A 21,993-nucleotide genomic window follows, 5' to 3' on the forward strand; every position below is an offset into this window, starting at 1 on the left:
TCTGCTAGCTTTGGGTTTTGTTTGTTCTTCTTTCTCTAGTTCATTTAGGTGTAAGGTTAGATTGTTTACTTGAGATTTTTCTTGTTTCTTGAGGTAGGCTTGTATAACTTCCCTCTTAGAACTGCTTTTGCTGCATTCCATAGGTTTTGGATCGTCGTGTTTTCATTGTCATTTGTCTCTAGGTATTTTTTGATTTCCTCTTTGATTTCTTAAGTGATCTCTTGGTTATTTAGTAACATATTTTTTAGCCTCCATGTGTTTCTGTTTTTTACGTTTCTTTCCCTGTAATTCATTTCTGAACTCATAGTGTTGTGGTTAGAAAAGATGCTTGATATGATTTCAATTTTCTTAAATTTACTGAGGCTTGATTTGTGACCCAAGGTGTGATCTGTCCTGGAGAATGTTCCGTGCGCTCTTGAGAATTAAGTGTAATCTGCAGTTTTTGGATGGAATGTCCTGTAAATATCAATTAAGTCTGTCTGGTCTGTTGTATCATTTAAAGCTTCTGTTTTCTTATTTATATTCATTTTGGATGATCTGTCCATTGGTGTAAGTGAGGTGTTAAAGTCCCCCACTATTTTTGTGTTACTGTCGATTTCCTCTTTTATAGCTGTTAGCAGTTGCCTTATGTATTGAGGTGCTCCTCTGTTGGGTGCATATATATTTATAATTGTTATATCTTCTTCTTGGATTGATCCCTTGATCATTATGTAGTGTCCTTCCTTGTCTTTTGTAACATTCTTTATTTTAAAGTCTATTTTATCTGATATGAGTATAGCTACTCTAGCTTTCTTTTGATTTCCATTTGCATGGAATATCTTTTTCCATCCACTCACTTTCAGCCTGTATGTGTCTCTACGTTTGAAGTGGGTCTCTTGTACACAGCATATATATGGATCTTGTTTTTGTATCCATTCAGCAAGCCTGTGTGTTTTTGTTGGAGTATTTAATGCATTCACGTTTAAGGTAATTATTGATATGTATGTTCCTATGACCATTTTCTTAATTGTTTTGGGTTTGTTTTTGTAGATCCTCTTCTTGTGTTTCCCACTTAGAGAAGTTCTTTTAGCATTTGTTGTAGAGCTGGTTTGGTGTTGCTGAATTCTCTTAGCCTTTGCTTCTCTGTAAAGTGTTCAATTTCTTCATCGAATCTGAATGAGATCCTTACTGGGTAGAGTAATCTTGGTTGTAGTTTCTTCCCTTTCATCACTTTAAGTATATCATGCCACTCCCTTCTGGCTTGTAGAGTTTCTGCTGAGAAATCAGATGTTAACCTTATGGGAGTTCCCTTGTATGTTATTTGTCGTTTTTCCCTTGCTTTCAATAATTTTTCTTTGTCTTTAATTTTTGTCAATTTGATTACTGTGTGTATTGGCATGTTTCTCCTTGGGTTTATCCTTTATGGGACTCACTGCACTTCCCGGTCTTCGGTGGCTATTTCCTTTCCCATGTTAGGCAAGTTTTCGACTATGATCTCTTCAGATATTTTCTCTGGTCCTTTCTCTCTCTCTTCTCCTTCTGGGACCCCTATAATGCAAATGTTTTTGCGTTTAATGTTGTCCCAGAGGTCTCTTAGGTTGTCTTCATTTCTTTTCATTCTCTTTTCTTTGTTCTGTTCCGCAGCAGTGAATTCCACCATTCTGTCTTCCAGGTCACTTATTTGTTCTTCTGCCTCAGTTATTCTGCTATTGATTCCTTCTAGTGTAGTTTTCATTTCAGTTATTGTATTGTTCATCTCTGTTTGTTTGTTCTTTAATTCTTCTAGGTCTTTGTTAAATATTTCTTGCATCTTCTCCATCTTTGCCTCCATTGTTTTTCTGAGGTCCTGGATCATCTTCACTATCATTATTCTGAATTCTTTTTCTGGAAGGTTGCCTATCTCCACTTCATTTAGTTTTTCTGGGGTTTTATCTTGTTCCTTCATGTGGTACATAGCCCTCTGCCTTTTCATCTTGTCTATCTTTCTGTGAATGTGGTTTTTGTTCCACAGGCTGCAGGATTGTAGTTCTTGCTTCTGCTCTCTGCCATCTGGTGGATGAGGCTGTCTAAGAGGCTTGATGGGAGGGACTGGTGGTGGGTAGAGCTGACTGTTGCTCTGGTGGGCAGAGCTCAGTAAAACTTTAATCCACTTGACTGTTGATGGGTGTGGCTGGGTTCTCTCCCTGTTGGTTGTTTGGTCTGAGGCAACCCAACACTGGAGCCTACCTGGGCTCTTTGGTGGGGCTAATGACAGACTCTGGGAGGGCTCACGCCAAGGAGTACTTCCCAGAACTTCTGCTGCCAGTGTCCTTGTCCCCACTGTGAAACAATGCCACCCCCCGCCTCTGCAGAAGACCCTCAAACACTAGCAGGTAGGTCTGGTTCAGTCTCCCCCAGGGTCACTGCTCCTTCCCCTGGGTCCCGATGCACACAGTACTTTGTGTGTGCCCTCCAAGAGTGGAGTCTCTGTTTCCCCCAGTCCTGTCGAAGTCCTGCTATCAATTCCCACTAGGCCTCAAAGTCTGATTCTCTAGGAATTCCTCCTCTCATTGCCAGACTCCCAGGTTGGGAAGCTCAGAACCTTCACTCCAGTGGGTGGACTTCTGTGGTATAAGTGTTCTCCAGTTTGTGAGTCACCCACCCACCATTTATGTGATTTAATTTTACTGTGATTGCGCCCGTCCTACTATCTCATTGTGGCTTCTCCTTTGTCTTTGGATGTGGGGTATCTTTTTTGGTAATTTCCAGTGTCTTCCTGTTGATGATTGTCCAGCAGCTAGTTGTGATTCTGGTGTTCTCTCAAGAGGGAGTGAGAGCACGTCCTTCTACTCCGCCATTTTGGTTCCTCTCCCTGGGCCATTTAATCAGATTGTTAAAGTTATGTTTGTAAGTTGTTCATAGTATGCCCTTATTATTCTTACAATGTTTATAGGGTCTATGGTGATATCTCGTTTCATTATTACATTGACAAATTTTGTTTTAATCTTTATCATTCTTGCTGGAAGTTTATTAATTTTATTGATTTTTTCGTATAACTAGCTTTTTGTTTCAGTGATTTTTCTGTTTTCAATTTTATTTATTTCTGCTGTTATACTTATTATTTCCTTCTTTTTGCTTGCTTTGGATTTATTCTGCTCTTCTTTTTCTTTTCAAATGTAACATTTAATGGTATAAATTTAAGTTTTCCTGTCAGCATTGCTTTAGCTGCATCTCTTATATTTTGATAAGTTGTATTTTCATTTTCATTAAGTTTTCGGGTTTTTTTTGGTTTGTTTTTGCGGTACGCGGGCCTCTCACTGTTGTGGCCTCTCCCGTTGTGGAGCACAGGCTCCAGATGCGCAGGCTCAGCGGCCATGGCTCACGGGCCCAGCTGCTCTGCAGCATGTGGGATCTTCCCGGACTGGGGCACAAAGCCGTGTCCCCTGCATCGGCAGGCGGACTCTCAACCACTGTGCCACCAGGGAAGCCCTAAGTTCTCGTTTTTAAAATTTTCTTTGAGAATTTTTGAGCCATGGATTATTTAGAAGTATGTTGTTCAATTTTCAGTTGATAGAGATTTTCCTTTTATTTTTTCATTACCAGTTTCTAGTTTGATTACCATTCTTTTAAATTTGTTCAGGTTTGTTTTATTGCTGAGGGTATTGTCTATCTTCATAAATGTTTCATAGGCACTTGGATAAAATATCTATTTCTCTGTTGCTAGTTGGAATGTTTTAAATATTTCAGTTAGATCCTGTTGGTTGATCGTTTTCAGATTTTTTTATATTCTTGCTGATTTTCTTTAGTAGTTGAATCAGTTGCTGAGAGAAGAGTGTTAAAGTCTCCAACAGCAATTGTGGATTTGTCTGTTTCTTTTTAGTTTTATCAGTTTCTGTTTAGTGTATTTTGAGGTTGTGTTGTTTGGTATAACACATTTAGGATCATTGTCTTCCTGGTGGGTTGATCATTTTATCATTATTTAATGTCCCTGTTGATCACTAGTAATTTTCTTTGTTTTTAAGTTTGTTTTACCAGATATTAGTGTTTGCATGGCATATCTTTTTCCATTCTTTTATTTTCAGCCTACTTATGTCACTGAATTTGAAATAAGTTTCTTGTGAGCTGTATATAGTAAGGTTGTGTTTTTTTTAATCTACTCTGTCATTTTCTTTCTTTTGATATATTTAGATTATTTACATTTAAGGTAATTTTTGATGTTTTCTCTGGTTGTTGTTACTCTTTTCTTGCCTTATGATGGGTTACTTAAACAGTTTTTTAAGGGTTCCCTTTTTGTTCTGTGTGCAATGCATTTTTGATGTCTCTCTGTATGTCCTAATCTCTCTTTATAAAGACACCAGCCAGACTGGATTAGTGCCCACCCTAGTTACCTCTGTTTAACTTAGTTACCTCTTTAAAGGCCTTGTCTCAAATATGACTACATTCTGAGGTACTGGGGCTTAAGGCTTCAATATATGATTTGCGGGGGAGGTAGGGTGGAGACGTAATTCAGTCTATAACAGTAAGTTTCAAGTGTTCTCCTATGTAACAATTAAAGAGTTAAATGAAATTATTTGGATTTGTTTTTTTCTAACCATTTTAAACCATTCTCTTAGAGTGTAATAACAAGGTGTAAGGCATCAGGTCAGATATGTAACTTTCAGTTTGCTGTGGCAAGTAGGTATGCATCTGTGTCATCTGAGAGGTATATTAAAGTACTTAGAACAAAAGTGGTAAATCTGGGAGAGAGTTATAGCCTTGTTTTATATCATTTATGATACAAATTTGTTTTAAAAATTCATTTTGACCCATTTTAATTATCATTATGATATTGTCATAAAGAAACAGTAAATGTTTGTAGTATATGCCAAATTTATACAAGTCAATCTGGAGATAGTTACTGTTTAGGCACCTGAAAGTGAATGATAGAACAGTTAATGTTGTAGAGATTTATATTATTCGTATGTAGTAGAAATAGTAGAATTACTAATAGAAATTAGTAGAAATATTAAATAAGCTTTTATCTTTTGTGCACACAATGATGGCTAGGGAAAGGCTACTCAGAAACATGCAGTATGTCTAGATAAGACAATTGAAGTTAATAAAAAGAAAGTTTGCTTTGTTTAATTACCAAAATTGACCGATTGCAGGCTTTATTATTCACTTATAGTTAGTCTACTTTATCTGTATCTCTTCATTAGTATTCAAGCACATTCTAGTTGCTTAAAAACACAGTGTATATAACAAAAGACATGGTGCATGTTCTCTTCGAACTTCAATTCAGTGGGAGAGATACATTAAACAATGATAATATCAATTGGATATTTGAAAGATATTAGTGCTCTGAAAGGAACAGTTCTTCAAAAGCATATGATAAAGGAACTTGACAGAGTGTTTGAGGAAACCTTTCTAGAGTAAGGGATGTTTAAGCTTTGATCTGAAGGAAAATTATGAACTATGGTTAACTGAATTTATGTGATAGAGGGCTGGGGAGAGGAGAGCAGAGGATTCCAGACCAAAGAAACTCCATCTGCAGAGGCTCTGTGATGAGAAGGAATATGCTGGGAAATTTGAGAGGGCCAATGTAGTTGAATCCCTGAGAACTGTTAGGAGGAAAGTGTGTGACAAGGCTAGAAAGGTAGGCAGGGCCCAGCAAAGCCATTTCAGCTATGTTAAAAGATTTGGGGTTTCCTCTGTCTTGAGACAGAGGAAAACGTTGTGTTCCACAGAGGAGTAATGAACTTGAAGAGATCACTCTGCCGATATGTGTGAAGAATTGGTTAGAAAGGAACAAATAGATCCATTTAGAAAGCGCAGATGCATTAATTTTGTAAAATTCTTTCTGCTTCTGATAGTACACACAAAAAAGTAGTCACTCCAGGTACTGTTTTAGATAACAGGGGTGTATCAGTGAACAAAACATAAGTCTCTGCCCTCAAAGAGCTTACTTTGTAGTTGGGAAGAGAAAACAGATAATCAAATAACTATATCATCTTTCAGGTATTAGTAAGTACTGTATTAGTACTTACTTTTAGTAAGAAAGGTAAAACCAGATGGGGAGATAAAGAGAGACTGAGAGGGCTATGTTATTAAGGATGGTCTAAGAAGAACTGAGGAGGAGATAACTGGAACTGAAGGAACAGATCTGCACATATCACATATATTTGGAGGAAGAATTCCAGGCAGAGAACACTAAGTACTAAGCACAGAGTATGTGGGGCCTGGTCAAGGAAGAGCAAGGAGGCCAGTGTAGCTGAGGTACAGTGAGAAGAGGGAGAGTGTTAGGAGATGAGGTCTAGGACTAAGTGCATTATAGTTGGGTTGGATGTGAACTATACAACACTTATCACTTTGATATTTTATATATATAGCTTTATACTAAAATTTAGTAATTTCTTTTGCTGGTAATTGTTCATGAAATTAAAATAGTATTATTAAACGTCTGGACTTAATTCCAGTGATTGGAGTGGGGAGGGGGGTTCCCCCACACCACCAAGCATTTCTCCAGATACCAGTTGGTGTCCTACTATTCAACTCAGTCCTGACACTATCTACCCAGAGACAGCATCAGATTCCACAATAAGGGTTTAGTCCAGAAGACTACACTCCCCCTCTTCCCAATCACACACACACACTTCCGATGCCATTTGCAAGCCCAGATTGTCACCTATGCTTCTAATTGGCTACAGTTTGGAGGTTGTCACGACCCTGTCCTTGGACTTCAGATGCCAGTTTCAAGTCCAGGTTTTTACCTGTTCTTCTGGCCAACTGGCTCTAAATCAGAGCTTCCCATGACCCCCTCATTGGGTTCAGTTAATTTGCTAGGGTGGCTCACAGACCTTCAGGAAATCCATTTGCTCACTAGATTACCACTTTATTATAAAAGGATATAATTCAGGAACAGCCAGATGGAAAAGATGCATAGGGGTAAGTATGTGGGAAAGGGGCTCAGAGCTTCTATGCCATCTTCAGGTAAGCCCCTCTCCCAGTACCTCCATGTGTTCACCAACCCAGAAGCTCTCTGTACCTCATCCTTCTGGGTTTTTATGGAGGCTGCATCACATAGGCATGATTGATTAAATCATTCACCATTGGTGATTGATCCAACCTTCAGCCCCTCTCCCTTACCTGGAGGTCAGGGGAGTTGGGCTGAAAGTACAAAATCACACAGTTGGCTCCTCTGGCAATCAGTCCCCATTCTTAGGTGCTTGCCAGAAGTCTCCATTAACATAACAAAAGACACCTTTATAGCTCTCCTGACAGGAAATGAAGGATTTTAGGAACTCTGCCAGAAACGGGAAGACCAAATACATGTTCCTTACTATAAGTCACAATATCACAAATATTCTGTCATTTAACAACTTTTAAGAGCTATTTCTGTCTTCTTTTAAAATAAAAATATAGTCTTATCAAAAATACGCAAATACAGAAGAGTAGTGTTGCTGCTTGAATTTCCTACCCCCTATACAAACCCCAAATTCACATGTTGAAGTCCTAATCCCCAATACCTAAGAGTAGTACCTTATTTGGAGATAGGGTCTTTTACAGAGGTAATCAAGTTACAGTTAGGTCCTTAGGGTGGATCCTAATCCAGTTATGACTGGTGTCCTTATAAAAAGGGGAAATTTGGACACAGAGACAGGTATAGAGGGAAGACAGTTTGAAACAAAATAGGAAGATGATCTACGTATGAGCCAAGGAGAGACCTGAAATAGATCCTTTCCTCACAACCCTGAGAAGGGATCAGTCCTACTGTAACCTTAATTTTGGAGTTCTAGCCTTAAGTCACCCAGTCTGTAGTTCTTTGTTACAGGACTGCTAGCAAACTAATACAGGTATTAACTGAAAAGCAAAAGTTTCTTTTTTTCTCTATTCTGACTCTCCTCACTCTCTCCCAACACTTACAAGGGTAGCAGATTGTTATGAAACCTTCGGGTCTTTTACTGTATGTGTTTTATTAATTTCTAGAGCAACTTAAGTCTTTTAAGAAAATATGGAATTAAAAAACAAGCAACATACACCTGAAACTAACACAACATTGTAAATCAACTATACTCCAATAAAAATTTTTTTAAAAAGAGCAGCAAAAAGTAAAGTCTACAGCACTATATTCATAGTTACTTACTTTCTATGAAAAATTTAACTTTGAAACTATAAGACCATCTCAGTAATACATACAACTTTTTTCTTAAAAGATTGACCTATTGTGTTTTGTTTTTAAACTTTTATACCAAGATATTTCACAATCTTATTTACTTTAATTTATTACTTTATTAAGATTGATTTTTCCATTCCAGTATTGTATTCCATTATAACCTTTTCTATTGCTTCTGCATGGTATTTTGGAAAAAGAATTTGCTACCACTTGGTGGCACTACTTGGCTTAAAAATGAATCAGATTGTCTGCCGTTAACTGTACGCCGTTCCACTTAAATGACTAAATTCAGAGGGGATCTATTTGATATTAAGCAACTTAATATTATAAATGTTTGGTTCTTATTTTGTAAATAAAATAATAATTAGTGTTGTAAAACTGCATTTTATTAAAATGTCATATGGAATATAAAAACAAACCAAGCCTTAGTTTGATGGGGAGGGAAAGCATACAGATTTTTGATAGAAACCTCCTTTATTTAGTCCAGGCATTATTTATATTCTGCCTTAAACCTCTATGTGTCTAAATTTTAGAAAAATATATTTTTAATATTAGAAACAAACATCTTCAACTTTCCTTTAATATTAATATTTTCTAAGACGTGTATTTTATTTTGTCTTATATAAAACTAAGATATTAGATTTTTTTAGGTGATCAAAATAAATGACACATGTAGGAAAACAAATTTAAAGTATATTTTATTATGTCTTCCTGCAACATACTAAAAACTCAGGCAGTCATTTTTAATATATTTTATTTGTTTTATTTAATTAGGCAAAGGATCTTGAAGTGTAAGATGTGGAAAGTTATGATGTCCCCAGACATGATTTTTACTTCTAAACAATTGATATATAATACCATAAAGCTAAAGTATTTGTGTAATTATTGTTTTCTGGGTTGCATATACAGCATATAAAAGGTAATGCCCCATGTCTTTTTTTTTTTTTTTCCTCTTTCCGGGCCGTGCCACACGGCTTGCAGAGCTTAATTCCCCGACCAGGTATCGAACCTGGCCCCCCACACAGTGAAAGTGCCAGGTCCTAACCACTGGACCGCCAGGGAATGGACCACCAGGAATTCCCCACCCATGTCTTTTTCAAAATTGAAATATAATACATACAGGAAACTGTACTAAGTATACAGCTGAGTGAATCGTCACAAAGTAAACACTCCATGACCACCATAAATCAAGAAATAGAATACTGCCAGCAACCAGAAGCGTCCTATGCTTCTTTTCCCAAGCACTCTCCCTTTCCCATTTCCTGGAGTAACGACTACCTGGCTTCAAAGACGGTAGCTTTTTTTTAAACCTGTTTTTGGACTTTGATAAAAATAGAATTATATAGTAGTAGCATTTTGTCTCTGTCATGTTTGGGAGATTCATGTATGTTATCAGCTACCAATATAACTGTAGCTCCATTGTACTATTTTTTTTTTTTTTTCTCTACGCGGGCCTCTCACTGCTGTGGCCTCTCCCGTTGCGGAGCACAGGCTCCGGACGCACAGGCCCAGCAGCCATGGCTCACGGGCCCAGCCACTCCGCGGCACGTGGGATCCTCCCAGACCAGGGCACGAACCCGTGTCCCCTGCATTGGCAGGCGGACTCTCAACCACTGCGCCACCAGGGAAGCCCTCCCTTGTACTATTTTATCACCATTTATCTTTTTACTGTTGGACATTTGGACTGAGTAATACTGTCATGAACATTCCTGTAAATGTTTTATGGGCTACATGTGCAACATTTATGTGGGATATATACCAGAAGTAGAATAACTGGGTCATTGGTGTATGTATGTTCAAATTTAGAAGATAATGCAAGAATTGTCTTCAGAGTCATTGTACCTATCCCATCAACAGAATATGAGGATTCCTATTGCTCTGTATTCTCACCAACACTTGGTATTAATAGCCTCTTTAATTTTAGCCCTTCTGAAGGATACATTTCCGTGATTCCAAATGAAATTGAGTACTTTTTCTTGAATTTATTGGCCGTTTGGATATCCTCTTTTTTATTATTATTACTATTTAATATTACTATTTAATATTAATACTATTTAATATTACTATTTAATATTTAATAAACTAATACTATTTTATTAGTAGTAGTATTTACTATTATTATTACTATTTACTATTATTACTATTTAGCTTTCTATATTACTGATTTATAGGAGTTACATATTTTATAGATGAGCCCTTTTTTTCCTACTGGAAAGGAACAGTAGGAAAGAATAGTTCTTTTCCTTCTGTTTTTAGGAGTTTTTATATATGCTAGATACAAATCTTCTGTTAGTTACATATGTTAAAAAAAATATATCCATTTTGTCTTGATTTTCACCCTCTTAATGTTATCTTTTGATGAAAGGAAGGTCTTAATTTTAGTGTAGTCTGATTTATCATTGTTTTCCTTTATAGTCAATGCTGCTTGTGTCCTGTCTAAGAAGTCTTTCTCTGCTCCAAGAACATGAATGAAGATATTCTCTTATGTTACCTTCTACTATGTATCCTCTAGTGGTTCTCAACTTGAGGCACTTCACCCTGCCCTCATTCCACACCTTCCACCCCATGGGTAGGACATTTGGCAGTGTTCAGAGACATTGTTAGTTTTCACAGCTGGGTGGGTGGAGTACTCCTGGCATCTAGTGGGTTGGCTAGGGATGCTACTAGACATTCTGCAGTGCACAGAATGCTAAGTATTCTACAATGCACAAAAAAGTTAATTTAGCCCAAAGTTTCACTAGTGCTGATGAGGTTTAGAGACACTGTCTTAGAGGCTTTATTATTTTGCTTTCTACTTTCTATCTAGAATTGATTATTGTATATTACTTTGTATGTTGTTTATGATGCATTTAGATTTACCTTCTACCTAGAACTTATTCTAGATATTATATGACATATAGAGGTCACCTTTTTTTTTTTAATGGATGTACATTTTATGCAACATCATTTGTTGAAAAGATTGTTTCCCAGATGCTCTGCAGTATTAACTTTGTAATAAATCAAGTGACCATATATGTATGAATCTGTTTCTGGGCTCTATTTTTTTCCATTGGTCTACTTTATCTACCCTTGCACCAAAACTATGCTGTTTTAATTAATATGGCATTATAACAAGTCTTCATGTTCAATGAGGCAAGTTTTCCTACCTTGTTCTTCTTGGCTCTTTGCAGTTCCATATAAATTTTTACTGTCACATTGTCAGTTTTACAAAAATTGAATTGAGAAGGAGTTGACATCTTTATGTTATTAAATCTTCCAGTCCATGAATGTCATATCCTTTCATTTATTTAGGTCACTGAGTCTCAAACTCTGTGTTCTCAAGATCCATTTAAACTCTAAAAAAACCTTTTTTTAATCTGGTTTTGGGAAGCAAGAATATCCTATTAAATATTTACATAAATAACATACTTTTGGGGAACAAGAATATCCTATTAAATGTTAACATAAATAATATAGTTTTGTGAAAAATATACTTTCCAAAACAAAATTTAGTGAGAATAGTGTTACATTTTTGCAAATCTCTTTTATGTCTAGTTTAATGGAAGACAGCTGGATTCTCATACCTGCTCTGCTTTAATCCGTTGAGATAGCACAAGTCGTATAGACTGGAAAACTCTGTTGTACACTGTGAGAGAATGAGAGTGAAAAAGGCAAATAAGGTCTTATTAGTAATATTATGAAAACAGTTGTGATTTTGAGAATCCCCTGATAGGGTTTCAGGGACCCCCAGGGGTCCACAGATCACACTTTTGGGAGCTGTTGCCCTAGAGATTGCAACATGCATCCTTGACCAGTAAGAGTCTAATTAATTTACCTTATATCTTTCCAGACAATGTGAGGAACCTAAAACACTTTAATTCCATTAATCACCCCCCTCACCCTTTGCTCGGTTTATTTGCTATAATACTCACCTGTTTTTAACTCCATATATATGTTATTTTTTAATTTTTTATTATTTATTTTTTTGTGTGGTACGCGGGCCTCTCACTGCCGCGGCCTCTCCTGCCGCGGAGCACAGGCTCCGGACACGCAGGCTCAGCGGCCATGGCTCACGTGCCCAGACGCTCCGCAGCATGTGGGATCCTCCCGGACCGCGGCACGAACCCGCGTTCCCTGCATCGGCAGGTGGACTTTCAACCACTGCGCCACGAGGAAAGCCCCTCCATATATATTTTAATCGCCATGAGACATCATCATTATTTTATGTCAGTATTTTAGATTTACCCAAGTTAACATTTTTAGTGCTTCTTATTTCTGCCTGCATCTTGAGTTCTCCACCTTCAATCATTTCCCTTTTTTGAAGAATACCCTTTAGTATATACTTTGGTATAGATTTGTGCTGAGAAATTCCTCTCAGTTTTTGTTTTCTGGTCATGTTCTGTATTTCACCTTCACCTTTTTTTTTTTTTTTTTTTTTTTTGCGGTACGCGGGCTTCTCACTGTTGTGGCCTCTCCCGTTGCAGAGCACAGGCTCCGGACACGCAGGCTCAGCGGCCATGGCTCACGGGCCTAGCCGCTCCGCGGCATGTGGGATCTTCCCGGACCGGGGCACGAACCCGTGTCCCCTGCATTGGCAGGCCGACTCTCAACCACTGCGCCACCAGGGAAGCCCTCACCGTCACTTTTGAATGACAGTTTTTTACTGGTTAGAATGCCGGCTTGGCCATCATTTTCTTTTAATTAGGCTATATTATCCCTTTGTGTTCTGGCTTCTGTTGTTTCTGTTGAGAAATCAGGTGCTACTCCTGTCAACATCTTCCAACCAAAAAGACCAGCAAAGAACACCTATAGTTGAACTTGGTTTTTACTTGTTGAAGTGAAAGATTCTTCATAGTATAGGGAATTTGGGGGTGTCTTTTTAAGAAGGTATTAGAACCTATTATAGGATTGGACTTTGGTTGGGTAATTTTAGAGAGGAGCTAACAAAGTAGAAGTTTGCTTTAAATTAGATGTTGTCAGAACATGGGCACATTTGACTGCCATCTTTTTTTTTTAAATTGAGGTGAAATTTACATAACATTGCAGTTAATCATATTAAGTGTACAATTCAGTGGTATTTAGTATATTCACAATATACTTTCCTTTCTCATTTCAAAGGTGTTTCAACACCCTGTAAACGTTAGGTAATCATTTCCAATTCCCCCCTTCCACTATCACCTGGTACCCTTTACTTTCTGTCTCTATGGATTTACCAATTCTTGCTATTTCAAATGAAAGGAACCGTACAATGATTCTTCATGTCTGACTTCTTTCACTTAGCATATTTTCAAGGTTCATCCAAGTTGTAGTATGTACTTCGTTTCTTTTTTTGGCTATTATGAATAATGATGCTGTAAACATTCATGTACAATTTTCTGTGTGTACGTAAGTTTTCATTTCTCCTGGATATATATCTAGGAGTTGAATAGCTGGGTTACGTGGTAATTCTTTGTTACCTTTTTTAAGAACGCCCAACGGTTTTCTACAGCGGGTACATTGTTTCAGTTTCTCACCAGCAATGTATGGGGTCTCTATTTCTCCACATTCTCATCAACACTTGTTATTTTCCTGGGTTTTTTTGTTTTTTGTTTTTTTTAATTAAAGCTATTCTAATGGGTGTGAAGTGGTACCTTATTGTGGTTTTCATTTGAGTTTTCTTAATGACCAAGATAGTGAACATCTTTTCATGGGCTTGTTAGCCATTTGTGTATCTTCATTTGAGAAATGTCGATTTAAGTCCTTTGCCTATTTTAAAAATCGGGTTTTTTTTCTTTTTGTTGTTGAGCTGTTTATATATTCTGGATATTAAACCCTTACCAAATATATCTTGATAATGTCCTTTGCACAGAAGTTTTGGTGAAGTCCAAATTATCTATTTTTTTCATTTGTTCATCATGTTTTTGGTGTCAATTCTAAGAATTCATTGTCAAATCCAACATCATAAAGATCCATCCCTAAGCCTTATTCTAAGAGCAATAGCAGTTTTAGTTCTTATGTTTATGTTGTTGGTCCATTTTGATTTAATTTCTGTAGATGAAATGAGGCAGGGGTTCAGCTTCATTCTTTTACATGTGATTGTTCAGTTTTCCCAGCACCATTTGTTGAAAGACTGTTCTTTCCCCATCGAATGGTCTTGGCACCTTTTTAAAAATCAGTTGGCCAGGGCTTCCCTGGTGGCTCAGTGGTTGAAAGTCCGCCTGCCGATGCAGGGGACACGGGTTCGTGCCCTGGTACAGGAAGATCCCACATGCCGCGGAGTGGCTGGTCCCGTGAGCCATGACCGCTGAGCCTGCGCATCCGGACCTTGTGCTCCGCAACGGGAGAGGCCACAACAGTGAGAGGCCTGCGTACCGCATAAAAAAAAAAAAAAAAAAAATCAGTTGGCCATAGATGTTAGGACTTATTTCTGGATTCTCACATCTATTCCATTGGTCTATATGTCTACCCTTATTCCAGTACCACACTGATTACTATAGCTTTGTAGTAAATTTTAAAGTTATTATGAGTCCCCCTACTTTATTTTTCATTGTTGTTTTTGCTCTTAAGGCCCCCTTACGGTTCCGTATGAATTTTAGGATTAGCTTATCCGTTTCTATTTAAAAAGGCCATTAGAACTTTGATAGGGATTGCATTGAATCTGTAGATCACTTTGGGAAGTATTGTCATCTTAGCAATATCTTGTTTTCTAATCCATGAACATGGGATGCCTTTCCATTTATTTAGGCCTTCTTTAATTTCTTTCAGCAGTGTTTTGTAATTTTTCAGTGTATAAGTCTTTCACCTTCTTGGTTGCATTTATTTCTAGGTATTTTATTTTGAATGCTTTTGTAAATAGAATTTTCTTAATTTCCTTTTTGGATCATTCATTGCTGACATAGAGAAACACGATTGATTTATGTTTGTTTATCTTATACATGCAAGTTTGCTGAAGTTGTTTATTATGTTAGCTCTAGTAAGTTTTTTGTGTGGAATCTGTGGGCTTTTCTATACAGGCATACCTCGTTTTATTGCACTTCACTTTATTGTGTTGCAGATACTCCATTTTTTACAAATTGAAGGTTTGTGGCAACCATGTGTTGAACAAGTCTGTTGGCACCAGTTTTCCAACAACATTTGCTCACTTGATATCTCTGTTACATTTTGGTAATTCTTGGAATATTTCAAACTATCAAATAGCATTGCATGCTACAGAGAAATTGTTCATGAAAGAAAGAGTCAATTGATGCAGCAATCTTCATTGTTGTCTTATTTTAAGAAATTGTCACAGTCACCCCAATCTTCAGCAGCCACCACTCTGATCAGTCAGCAGTCGTCAACACTGAGGCAAGACCCTCCACCAGCAAAAAGATTACAACTTGCTGAAGGCTTGGATGATGGTTAGCATTTTTTAGCAATAAAGTATTTTTAATTAAGGTATGTGCGTTGTTTTTTTTTAGACATAATGTCATGGCACACTTAATCAACTGTAATAGACTCTGGAAAAGCCAGGGGACTGGGGTCCCCATCATCTGCACAGTCGAAAATCCAAGTATAACTTATGGTCGGCCCTCCGTATCCAAGGTTCCGGATCCACGGATTCAACCCACCTCAAATTAAGTAGCACTGTAGTATTTACTATTGAAAAACATTCGCTTATAAGTAGATCTGTGGAGTTCAAACCCGTGTTGTTCAAGGGTCAACTGTGTAGTGTAATCATAACTTTTATATTCACTGAGAAACCAAAAAATTTGTCTTGTCTCTCTTTGTTGCAGTATTCCCTTTATTGCAGTGGTCTGGAACCAAACATCCGGTATCTCCAAGGCATGCCTGTGTATAGAATCATGTCATCTGCAAATAGGTAGTTTTACTTCTTTCCAATTTGGATGCCTTTTACTTGTTTTACTTGCATAAGTGCTGTGCCTAGGACTTCCAGTACAGTGTTGAATAGCAGTGGTAAAAGCAGGCAGCCTTGTCTTGGGAGGAAGACTTTGTCTTTAACCATTGATGAGTATGATGTTAGCTGTGGGTTTTTCATGGGTACCTTCTATCATGTTAAGGAAATTCCCTTCTAATTCGAGTTTGCTGTGTGTTTTTAATCATGAAATAGTGTTGGATTTTGTCAAATGGTCTTTCTGCGTCTATTGAGATGATTGTGTAGTTTTATTCCTTTGTTCTATTAATACAATACATTGCTTTTCTTATATTGAACCACCTTTGCTTTCCTGGAGTAATCCCACTCAATTATAATTATAATCCTTTTAATGCGCTGTTGGATTCAGCTTGGTAGCATTTTGTTGAGGATTTCTGCGTCTCTTCATAACAGTCTGTCATTTTCTTTTGGTATCTTTGTCTGGCTTTGGTTTTAGGGTAAAGCTGGCCTCATAGAATGTGTTAGGAAGTAGTCCCTCTTCTGTTTTTGGAAAAGCTTGTGAAGGATTGATGTTAATTCTCTAAATGGTAGAATTTACCAGTGAAAGCATTTAGTCTTGGACTTTTCCTTTTGGGGGCTTTTGGGAGGTTTTTGACTACTGATTCAGTCTCATTACCTAATTATAAATCTGTTCAGATTTTCTGTTTCTTCTTGAGTCAGGCTTGGTAATTTGTGTTTCTAGGAATTTGTCCATTTCATCTAAATTATTTAATTTGTTAGTATTCAGTTCTAATATTTTGTTATAATCCTTTTAATTTCTCTAAAGTCTGTAGTAATGTCCCTATTTTCATTTCTGATTTTAGTTATTTGCATCTTCTCTCCTTTTTTTCTTAGTAAATTTCTTTGTTAATTTTTTTGATCTTTTAAAAGAATTAACTTTTTATTTGATTCTATTTTTATATTTTCTTATCTATGCTCTAATATTTATTATTTCCTTCCTTCTTCTGGCTTGGGTTTAGTTTGCTCTTTTTCCAGTTCCTGAAGGTATAATGTTAGGTAATAGATTTGAGATCTTTCTTCTCTTTTAATGTAGGTATTTACAGCTATAAATTTCCCTCCAAATACTGCTTTTGCGACATTCCATGAATTTTGGTATGTTGTGTTTTGTTTTCATTCATCTTGAGATTGCCCTCTTAATAAATCTCATCTGTAGGGAAGGCAGGCTGAAGCTGAGATAAACATAGTTGGCAAAGAAGGTAGCTAATCAACTCATTTAGCAAGGGAAGGCGCTATTTGGTAGTTTGTGTTACACAGTTACCTTGTCTGAAGTCGATATTCTGTGAGATATTTTTATGTTCAACAGGAGAACAATATGATTTAGCTGAAAGCATCAGATTAGTTCTCGGACATTAGGAGCTGCTTTTTTTCTTTCTCGCTCTAATTATTGTCTCTTTGTGTAGTTATTCTTTTTTTCTGTGTCTACTTTTAAGATGTTCTAACTGTCTTTCATTGTCATCAGTTTTACTGTGATGTATCTAGGTGTAGTTTTCTTTCTGGAGTTCCTGGTGCTTCCAGAAACCACAGCTTGATGTCTCTTGTCAGTTTTAGAAGATTCTCAGCCATTATCTCTTCAAGCATTGCTTCTGCCCTATTTTCTCTCTCCTTTATTTCTAGGATTCCCATTAAATGTGTGCTAGATCTTTTCATTGTATCCTTTTTCAGGTTCCTGTCTTCATTTTCCATCCTTTTATCTCTCATTGCTTCATTCTGGGTACTTTATTCTGACCTTTTTCTAGTTCACTAATTAACTCTTAGTTGTATCTAATTTTTAGTTTTGTTGCATGGTGGCCAGAGAATGTGCTCTATGTGACTTCCATCTCTGTTGGAAATTTCTCTGTGGTCATTATAATATATAGTCAGATTATACAAATCTGTGTTTTACAAATACGTGTTTTGAAATAAAAATGTCTGTTTATTGTTGTGTAGAGTTCTCTGTATATTTGATCAGTGGTCTTCAAAATTTTTCTTTGAAATGTCCTCTAAAAGAATTTTGACAAACTGTGGCATTTTTAAGTTGCATTTGTAATTTTTGTCACAAAGTGAAAGTATTTATCAATGCTTATATATTGTATACATGCTTTAAATCTAATTTCTTCAAAATCTTTGCACTGTAGATTTAATTAGTTCAGCTTACAGAAAACGTCTGCCATGGCCTCTCCCGTTGCGGATCACAGGCTCCGGATGCGCAGGCTCAGCGGCCATGGCTCACGGGCCCAGCTGCTCTGCGGCATGTGGGATCCTCCCGGACCGGGGCACAAACCCGTGTCCCCTGCATCGGCAGGCGGACTCTGAACCACTGCGCCACCAGGGAACAGCTTCCCTTTTTAAATTCAGTTCACGTATCATACGTGTCATTGTTGACAACCTTCACATTTCTGAATTTTTATTCTAAGACTGGGGATTGGGGAGGGAAGGGAAAGTAGGTATGGAGAGGAAGAAGGTAGAGTGAGAGACAGACACTGGAATCTTGCCTTGAGTTGTTTTTCAGTGAATTGAGACTATGTGGCCTTTCTGTATCGTTTGCTTTGCTGCCATGGCATTCTCCCTAAGAAAACCTGGTATTCTCAAACCTTTTATTTGGTTCCCCAGAAGTTTTTACACATCAGAGCAATGTACAATATCAAGGTTCTGGGTGGTGGTACCCTTCTAGATCCATGAAATATTCAGCTAACAAGACAAAGATCTGTGCCCTTGAAACTTAGTTTTATGGGAATGATGCACAAACAATAACTGTAATTAGTAAGTATATTACATAGTATTTAAGAAGGTGATAAATGTTATGGGAGGAAAAAGGGTAAACCAGTGTTAAGTGTATTTAAGAATGTCAGCAATAAGGAAGTGAGTTTTGTATGTAATGTTAACCAAAGTGGTCCAGGCAGGCATTATTCAAGAGAAAATAGTTGAGCAAAAGCAAATTAAATGAGGAAGTTTGCCATGAGAGTACCTGGGAAATAGAGCATTCCAGCTTGAGGAATTGTCAGTGCTAAGGCCTTAATGTGGGAGAGAATGTTCAAAGAATAGTAAGAAAGCCAGCATGGCTGGAACTGGGTGAGCAAGTTAGGGAGAGGAATAAGAAATGAGGTCAAAGAGAAAAAAAAGAATTACTGGGAAGGATCTTCATAGCACCTTTTACAGGGTATTATAAGGATGTTGGGTTTTTTTTCTTTGAGGGAAAAACAGGGAGCTATTGAAGGGTTTTGAGGAACTTGATCTGTCTTAGGTTTTAAAATGATACCTCTCATTGCAGTGTTGAGAATAGATGGTGGGTGGGCAAGAGTAGATGCACTAAGACCAGATTAGGAAGCCCTTGAAATAATACAGGGGAGAGATAATAGTGGACCTGGGTGTAGCAGTAGTGAGAGGCAATTGAATTCTGGATGTAATTTGAAGATGATGGCAATAGGATTTCCTGATGGTTTGGATATGAAGTGCGAATTAAAGAGAATAAGGAAGATTACTCGAAGGTTATTGGCCTGAACAACTGATGGAGATGGAGATAGTTGCAGATTTGTGTTTGGGAATCTTTCTTTCATAAAGTGAGAGAAAGGTGATCTTGGAAGAGGAAAACTAGAATATTCTCCTTGATCTTTTGACTTTTGGGGAGAAGTGTTTAAAGCTTCCCTTTGTGACTGTCTGTCAGTTTCTCCTAATACTTGTGAGTTTATAATTTATATATTTTGTAGGTATTTTGTTGTATGCATAGGGGCTCACGAATAATATATCTTCTTGGTGGATCATGTACTTTATTAATATATAATATTCATTTCTAGCAGGTCTAGTGCTTTTGCCTTAAATTCCATTTGACTTTTCTGGTAGTAGAGACATCTATTTTCTTTTCATTAACATTTGCCTAGTTTATCTTTTCATCACCTTATCTTCCTTTTTATAAACAACATATAGAATACTTATGTTGTTTCTATATGTTAATTCTATACTTAAAAACAAAACAAAAATATGAATGCCTTTTTCTTAATATATGAACTTTTCACATTTATTCTGAATAAATTTATTCTGAATACCGATATGTTTGGACTTTTTTCTGCTTTTTTTCTCTTTGCTTTGTTCCATTATTGTTACTTTTTATATTGGATCAATTTTTTTCCATTTTTTAATTCTATAGATTTGAAATTATATATCTTATTTCACTATTTTAGTTGGTTATCCTTAACATTTTAACATACTTTTAAAAGATTTTCTTTTGATCATTTTCCAGTAGTCAAAACTCCCATGTTGAAATCTTTTGGGGATCTTATTTCCCATATTATTAACTAGGAGGGCACTCAGGTGCAGGCCAGGAGTCTATCTATGGTCCACTTCCAGTCAGTCTGACAAGTTACTCTGATCCAGCATGATTATCCTGAACAAAAAAGAATACATGCTTCTCATTTCATAGGAATCCTTTTTGAACAACTGTCAACAGTTATTAGATTTAGTTGCATGTTTTACTAGTTTAATTGCTCACTAATGTTTATTGATTCTTCTTCACATATTCTTTTCTATCTATGCCTGAATATCCCCTTGAGTAATTCTCTCATCTGTAGGTGATAAACATTTGGAATCCTTTTTTGTCCAATGATGTCTATATTTTGTTGTTATACTTGAATGCTAGTTTAGCTAGTTATAGAATTCTGGGTTAAAAAGTATTTTCACATCTTTCACCATGATACTGGCAAAAATGGTAAGAATATGGGAAAACAGACATTCTTATACATTGGAGGTAGACGTGCATATTGATAGAGATTTAGGGAAATGATTTGAAAATGTATATTAAACTAAAAAAATTCACGTGCAATTTTAAAGGATCTACATTATCAAAATAAAAACATGACTATAGGGCTGTCTATACAAGGATATTTATTGTAGCATGTATATAATATAATACCATTTCTGTGAAGGTAAGCACAAAACAAATACATATGTATATATGTTTGTATGAATAAGAAAAAGGAGTAGTAGGATACACCAGACTATTACATTGGTAACTGAAGTGGGATAGAGTGGGAAAGGTAGAGGAAATTGCAACAAATATGTTCTACTTATGTAATTTTTTCCAATAAATTTGATTTTTAAAAATGTTTCCTCAAAAGCCTGATGACACTACTGGTGATGAATTGTGTATCCTTGTTTCTTTGTAGATAGTCTTGTTTTTGTTTTTTTTTTTTCTGGAAATGAGTAGAATTCTTCCTTTTATTCTTAGAGTTCTGAAATTTCCCCCAGGACTTCTCAAGTGACATGTCTTTTTCTTCATCCTGCTGAGCACTCATTGAATGCTATTATTCTGAAGATTGTGCTTCTTGAGTTCTGAAATTTTTTTCTATTGTGTCCTCTTCCCTGTTCCCCAGGTTTCATCTATAATTTCTACTCATTATAATTTGTGGGGTCTAGACTTTGTGTCTCTTTTCTGTTATTTTTTTTAACGCTCTTCCTACTCCCTTGTAAAAAAATCTTTCTATTGGAAGAATACCTCATTTCATCAGCTTTATTCACTCTGTTCTTCACCTCACCTGTTGAGAGTTGTTTTTGTTTTTTGGGTTTTTTTTTTTCAGTAGTTTTTTTTTTTTCCGGTACGCGGGCCCCTCACTGTTGTGGCCTCTCCCGTTGCAGAGCACAGGCTCCAGACGCGCAGGCTCAGCGGCCATGGCTCACGGGCCCAGCCGCTCTGCGGCATGTGGGATCTTCCCGGACCGGGGCACGAACCCGTGTCCCCTGCATCGGCAGGCGGACTCTCAACCCCTGCACCACCAGGGAAGCCCTTTTAGTAGTTTTTTATTTCAAAGTTGTCAGCCTACTGCTACTGTACTTCTTTCTTTAAAATACAATAGTTTATAGAATCTGAGGATATTAAGTATATTTACTTTCTCTTTTTATTCTTCTAGTGGTTAACCTTCTAATTTTAACAGACACTTAAATTTGTATTTCAATCACTATTAATAAGTATTCATAACCTTGTTGTTGTAAAATACACTTAGCACATGAATTTCAGATCCCTTCACAC

The 21,993-nt window shown here is 36.8% G+C and overlaps 1 protein-coding gene across 12 annotated transcripts in view; it reads left to right on the forward strand.

The window, feature by feature from the left end:
* ZNF644 (zinc finger protein 644) overlaps window positions 1-21,993 on the forward strand; it is a 114,720-nt gene that overhangs the window by 60,650 nt on the left and 32,077 nt on the right. The window contains exon 3 of one of the 12 annotated variants that reach the window (XM_073811261.1): window positions 15,841-15,926. The exons of the other annotated variants lie outside the window; for them this stretch is intronic. Within the exon in view, the coding sequence (XP_073667362.1) occupies window positions 15,892-15,926 (35 nt within the window). The 5' untranslated portion in view covers window positions 15,841-15,891. The remainder of the gene's footprint in view (window positions 1-15,840; window positions 15,927-21,993) is intronic. 12 annotated transcript variants of the gene reach the window in all.

Source organism: Tursiops truncatus, chromosome 1 (assembly GCF_011762595.2).
Source record: "Tursiops truncatus isolate mTurTru1 chromosome 1, mTurTru1.mat.Y, whole genome shotgun sequence".
Taxonomy (NCBI): domain Eukaryota; kingdom Metazoa; phylum Chordata; class Mammalia; order Artiodactyla; family Delphinidae; genus Tursiops; species Tursiops truncatus.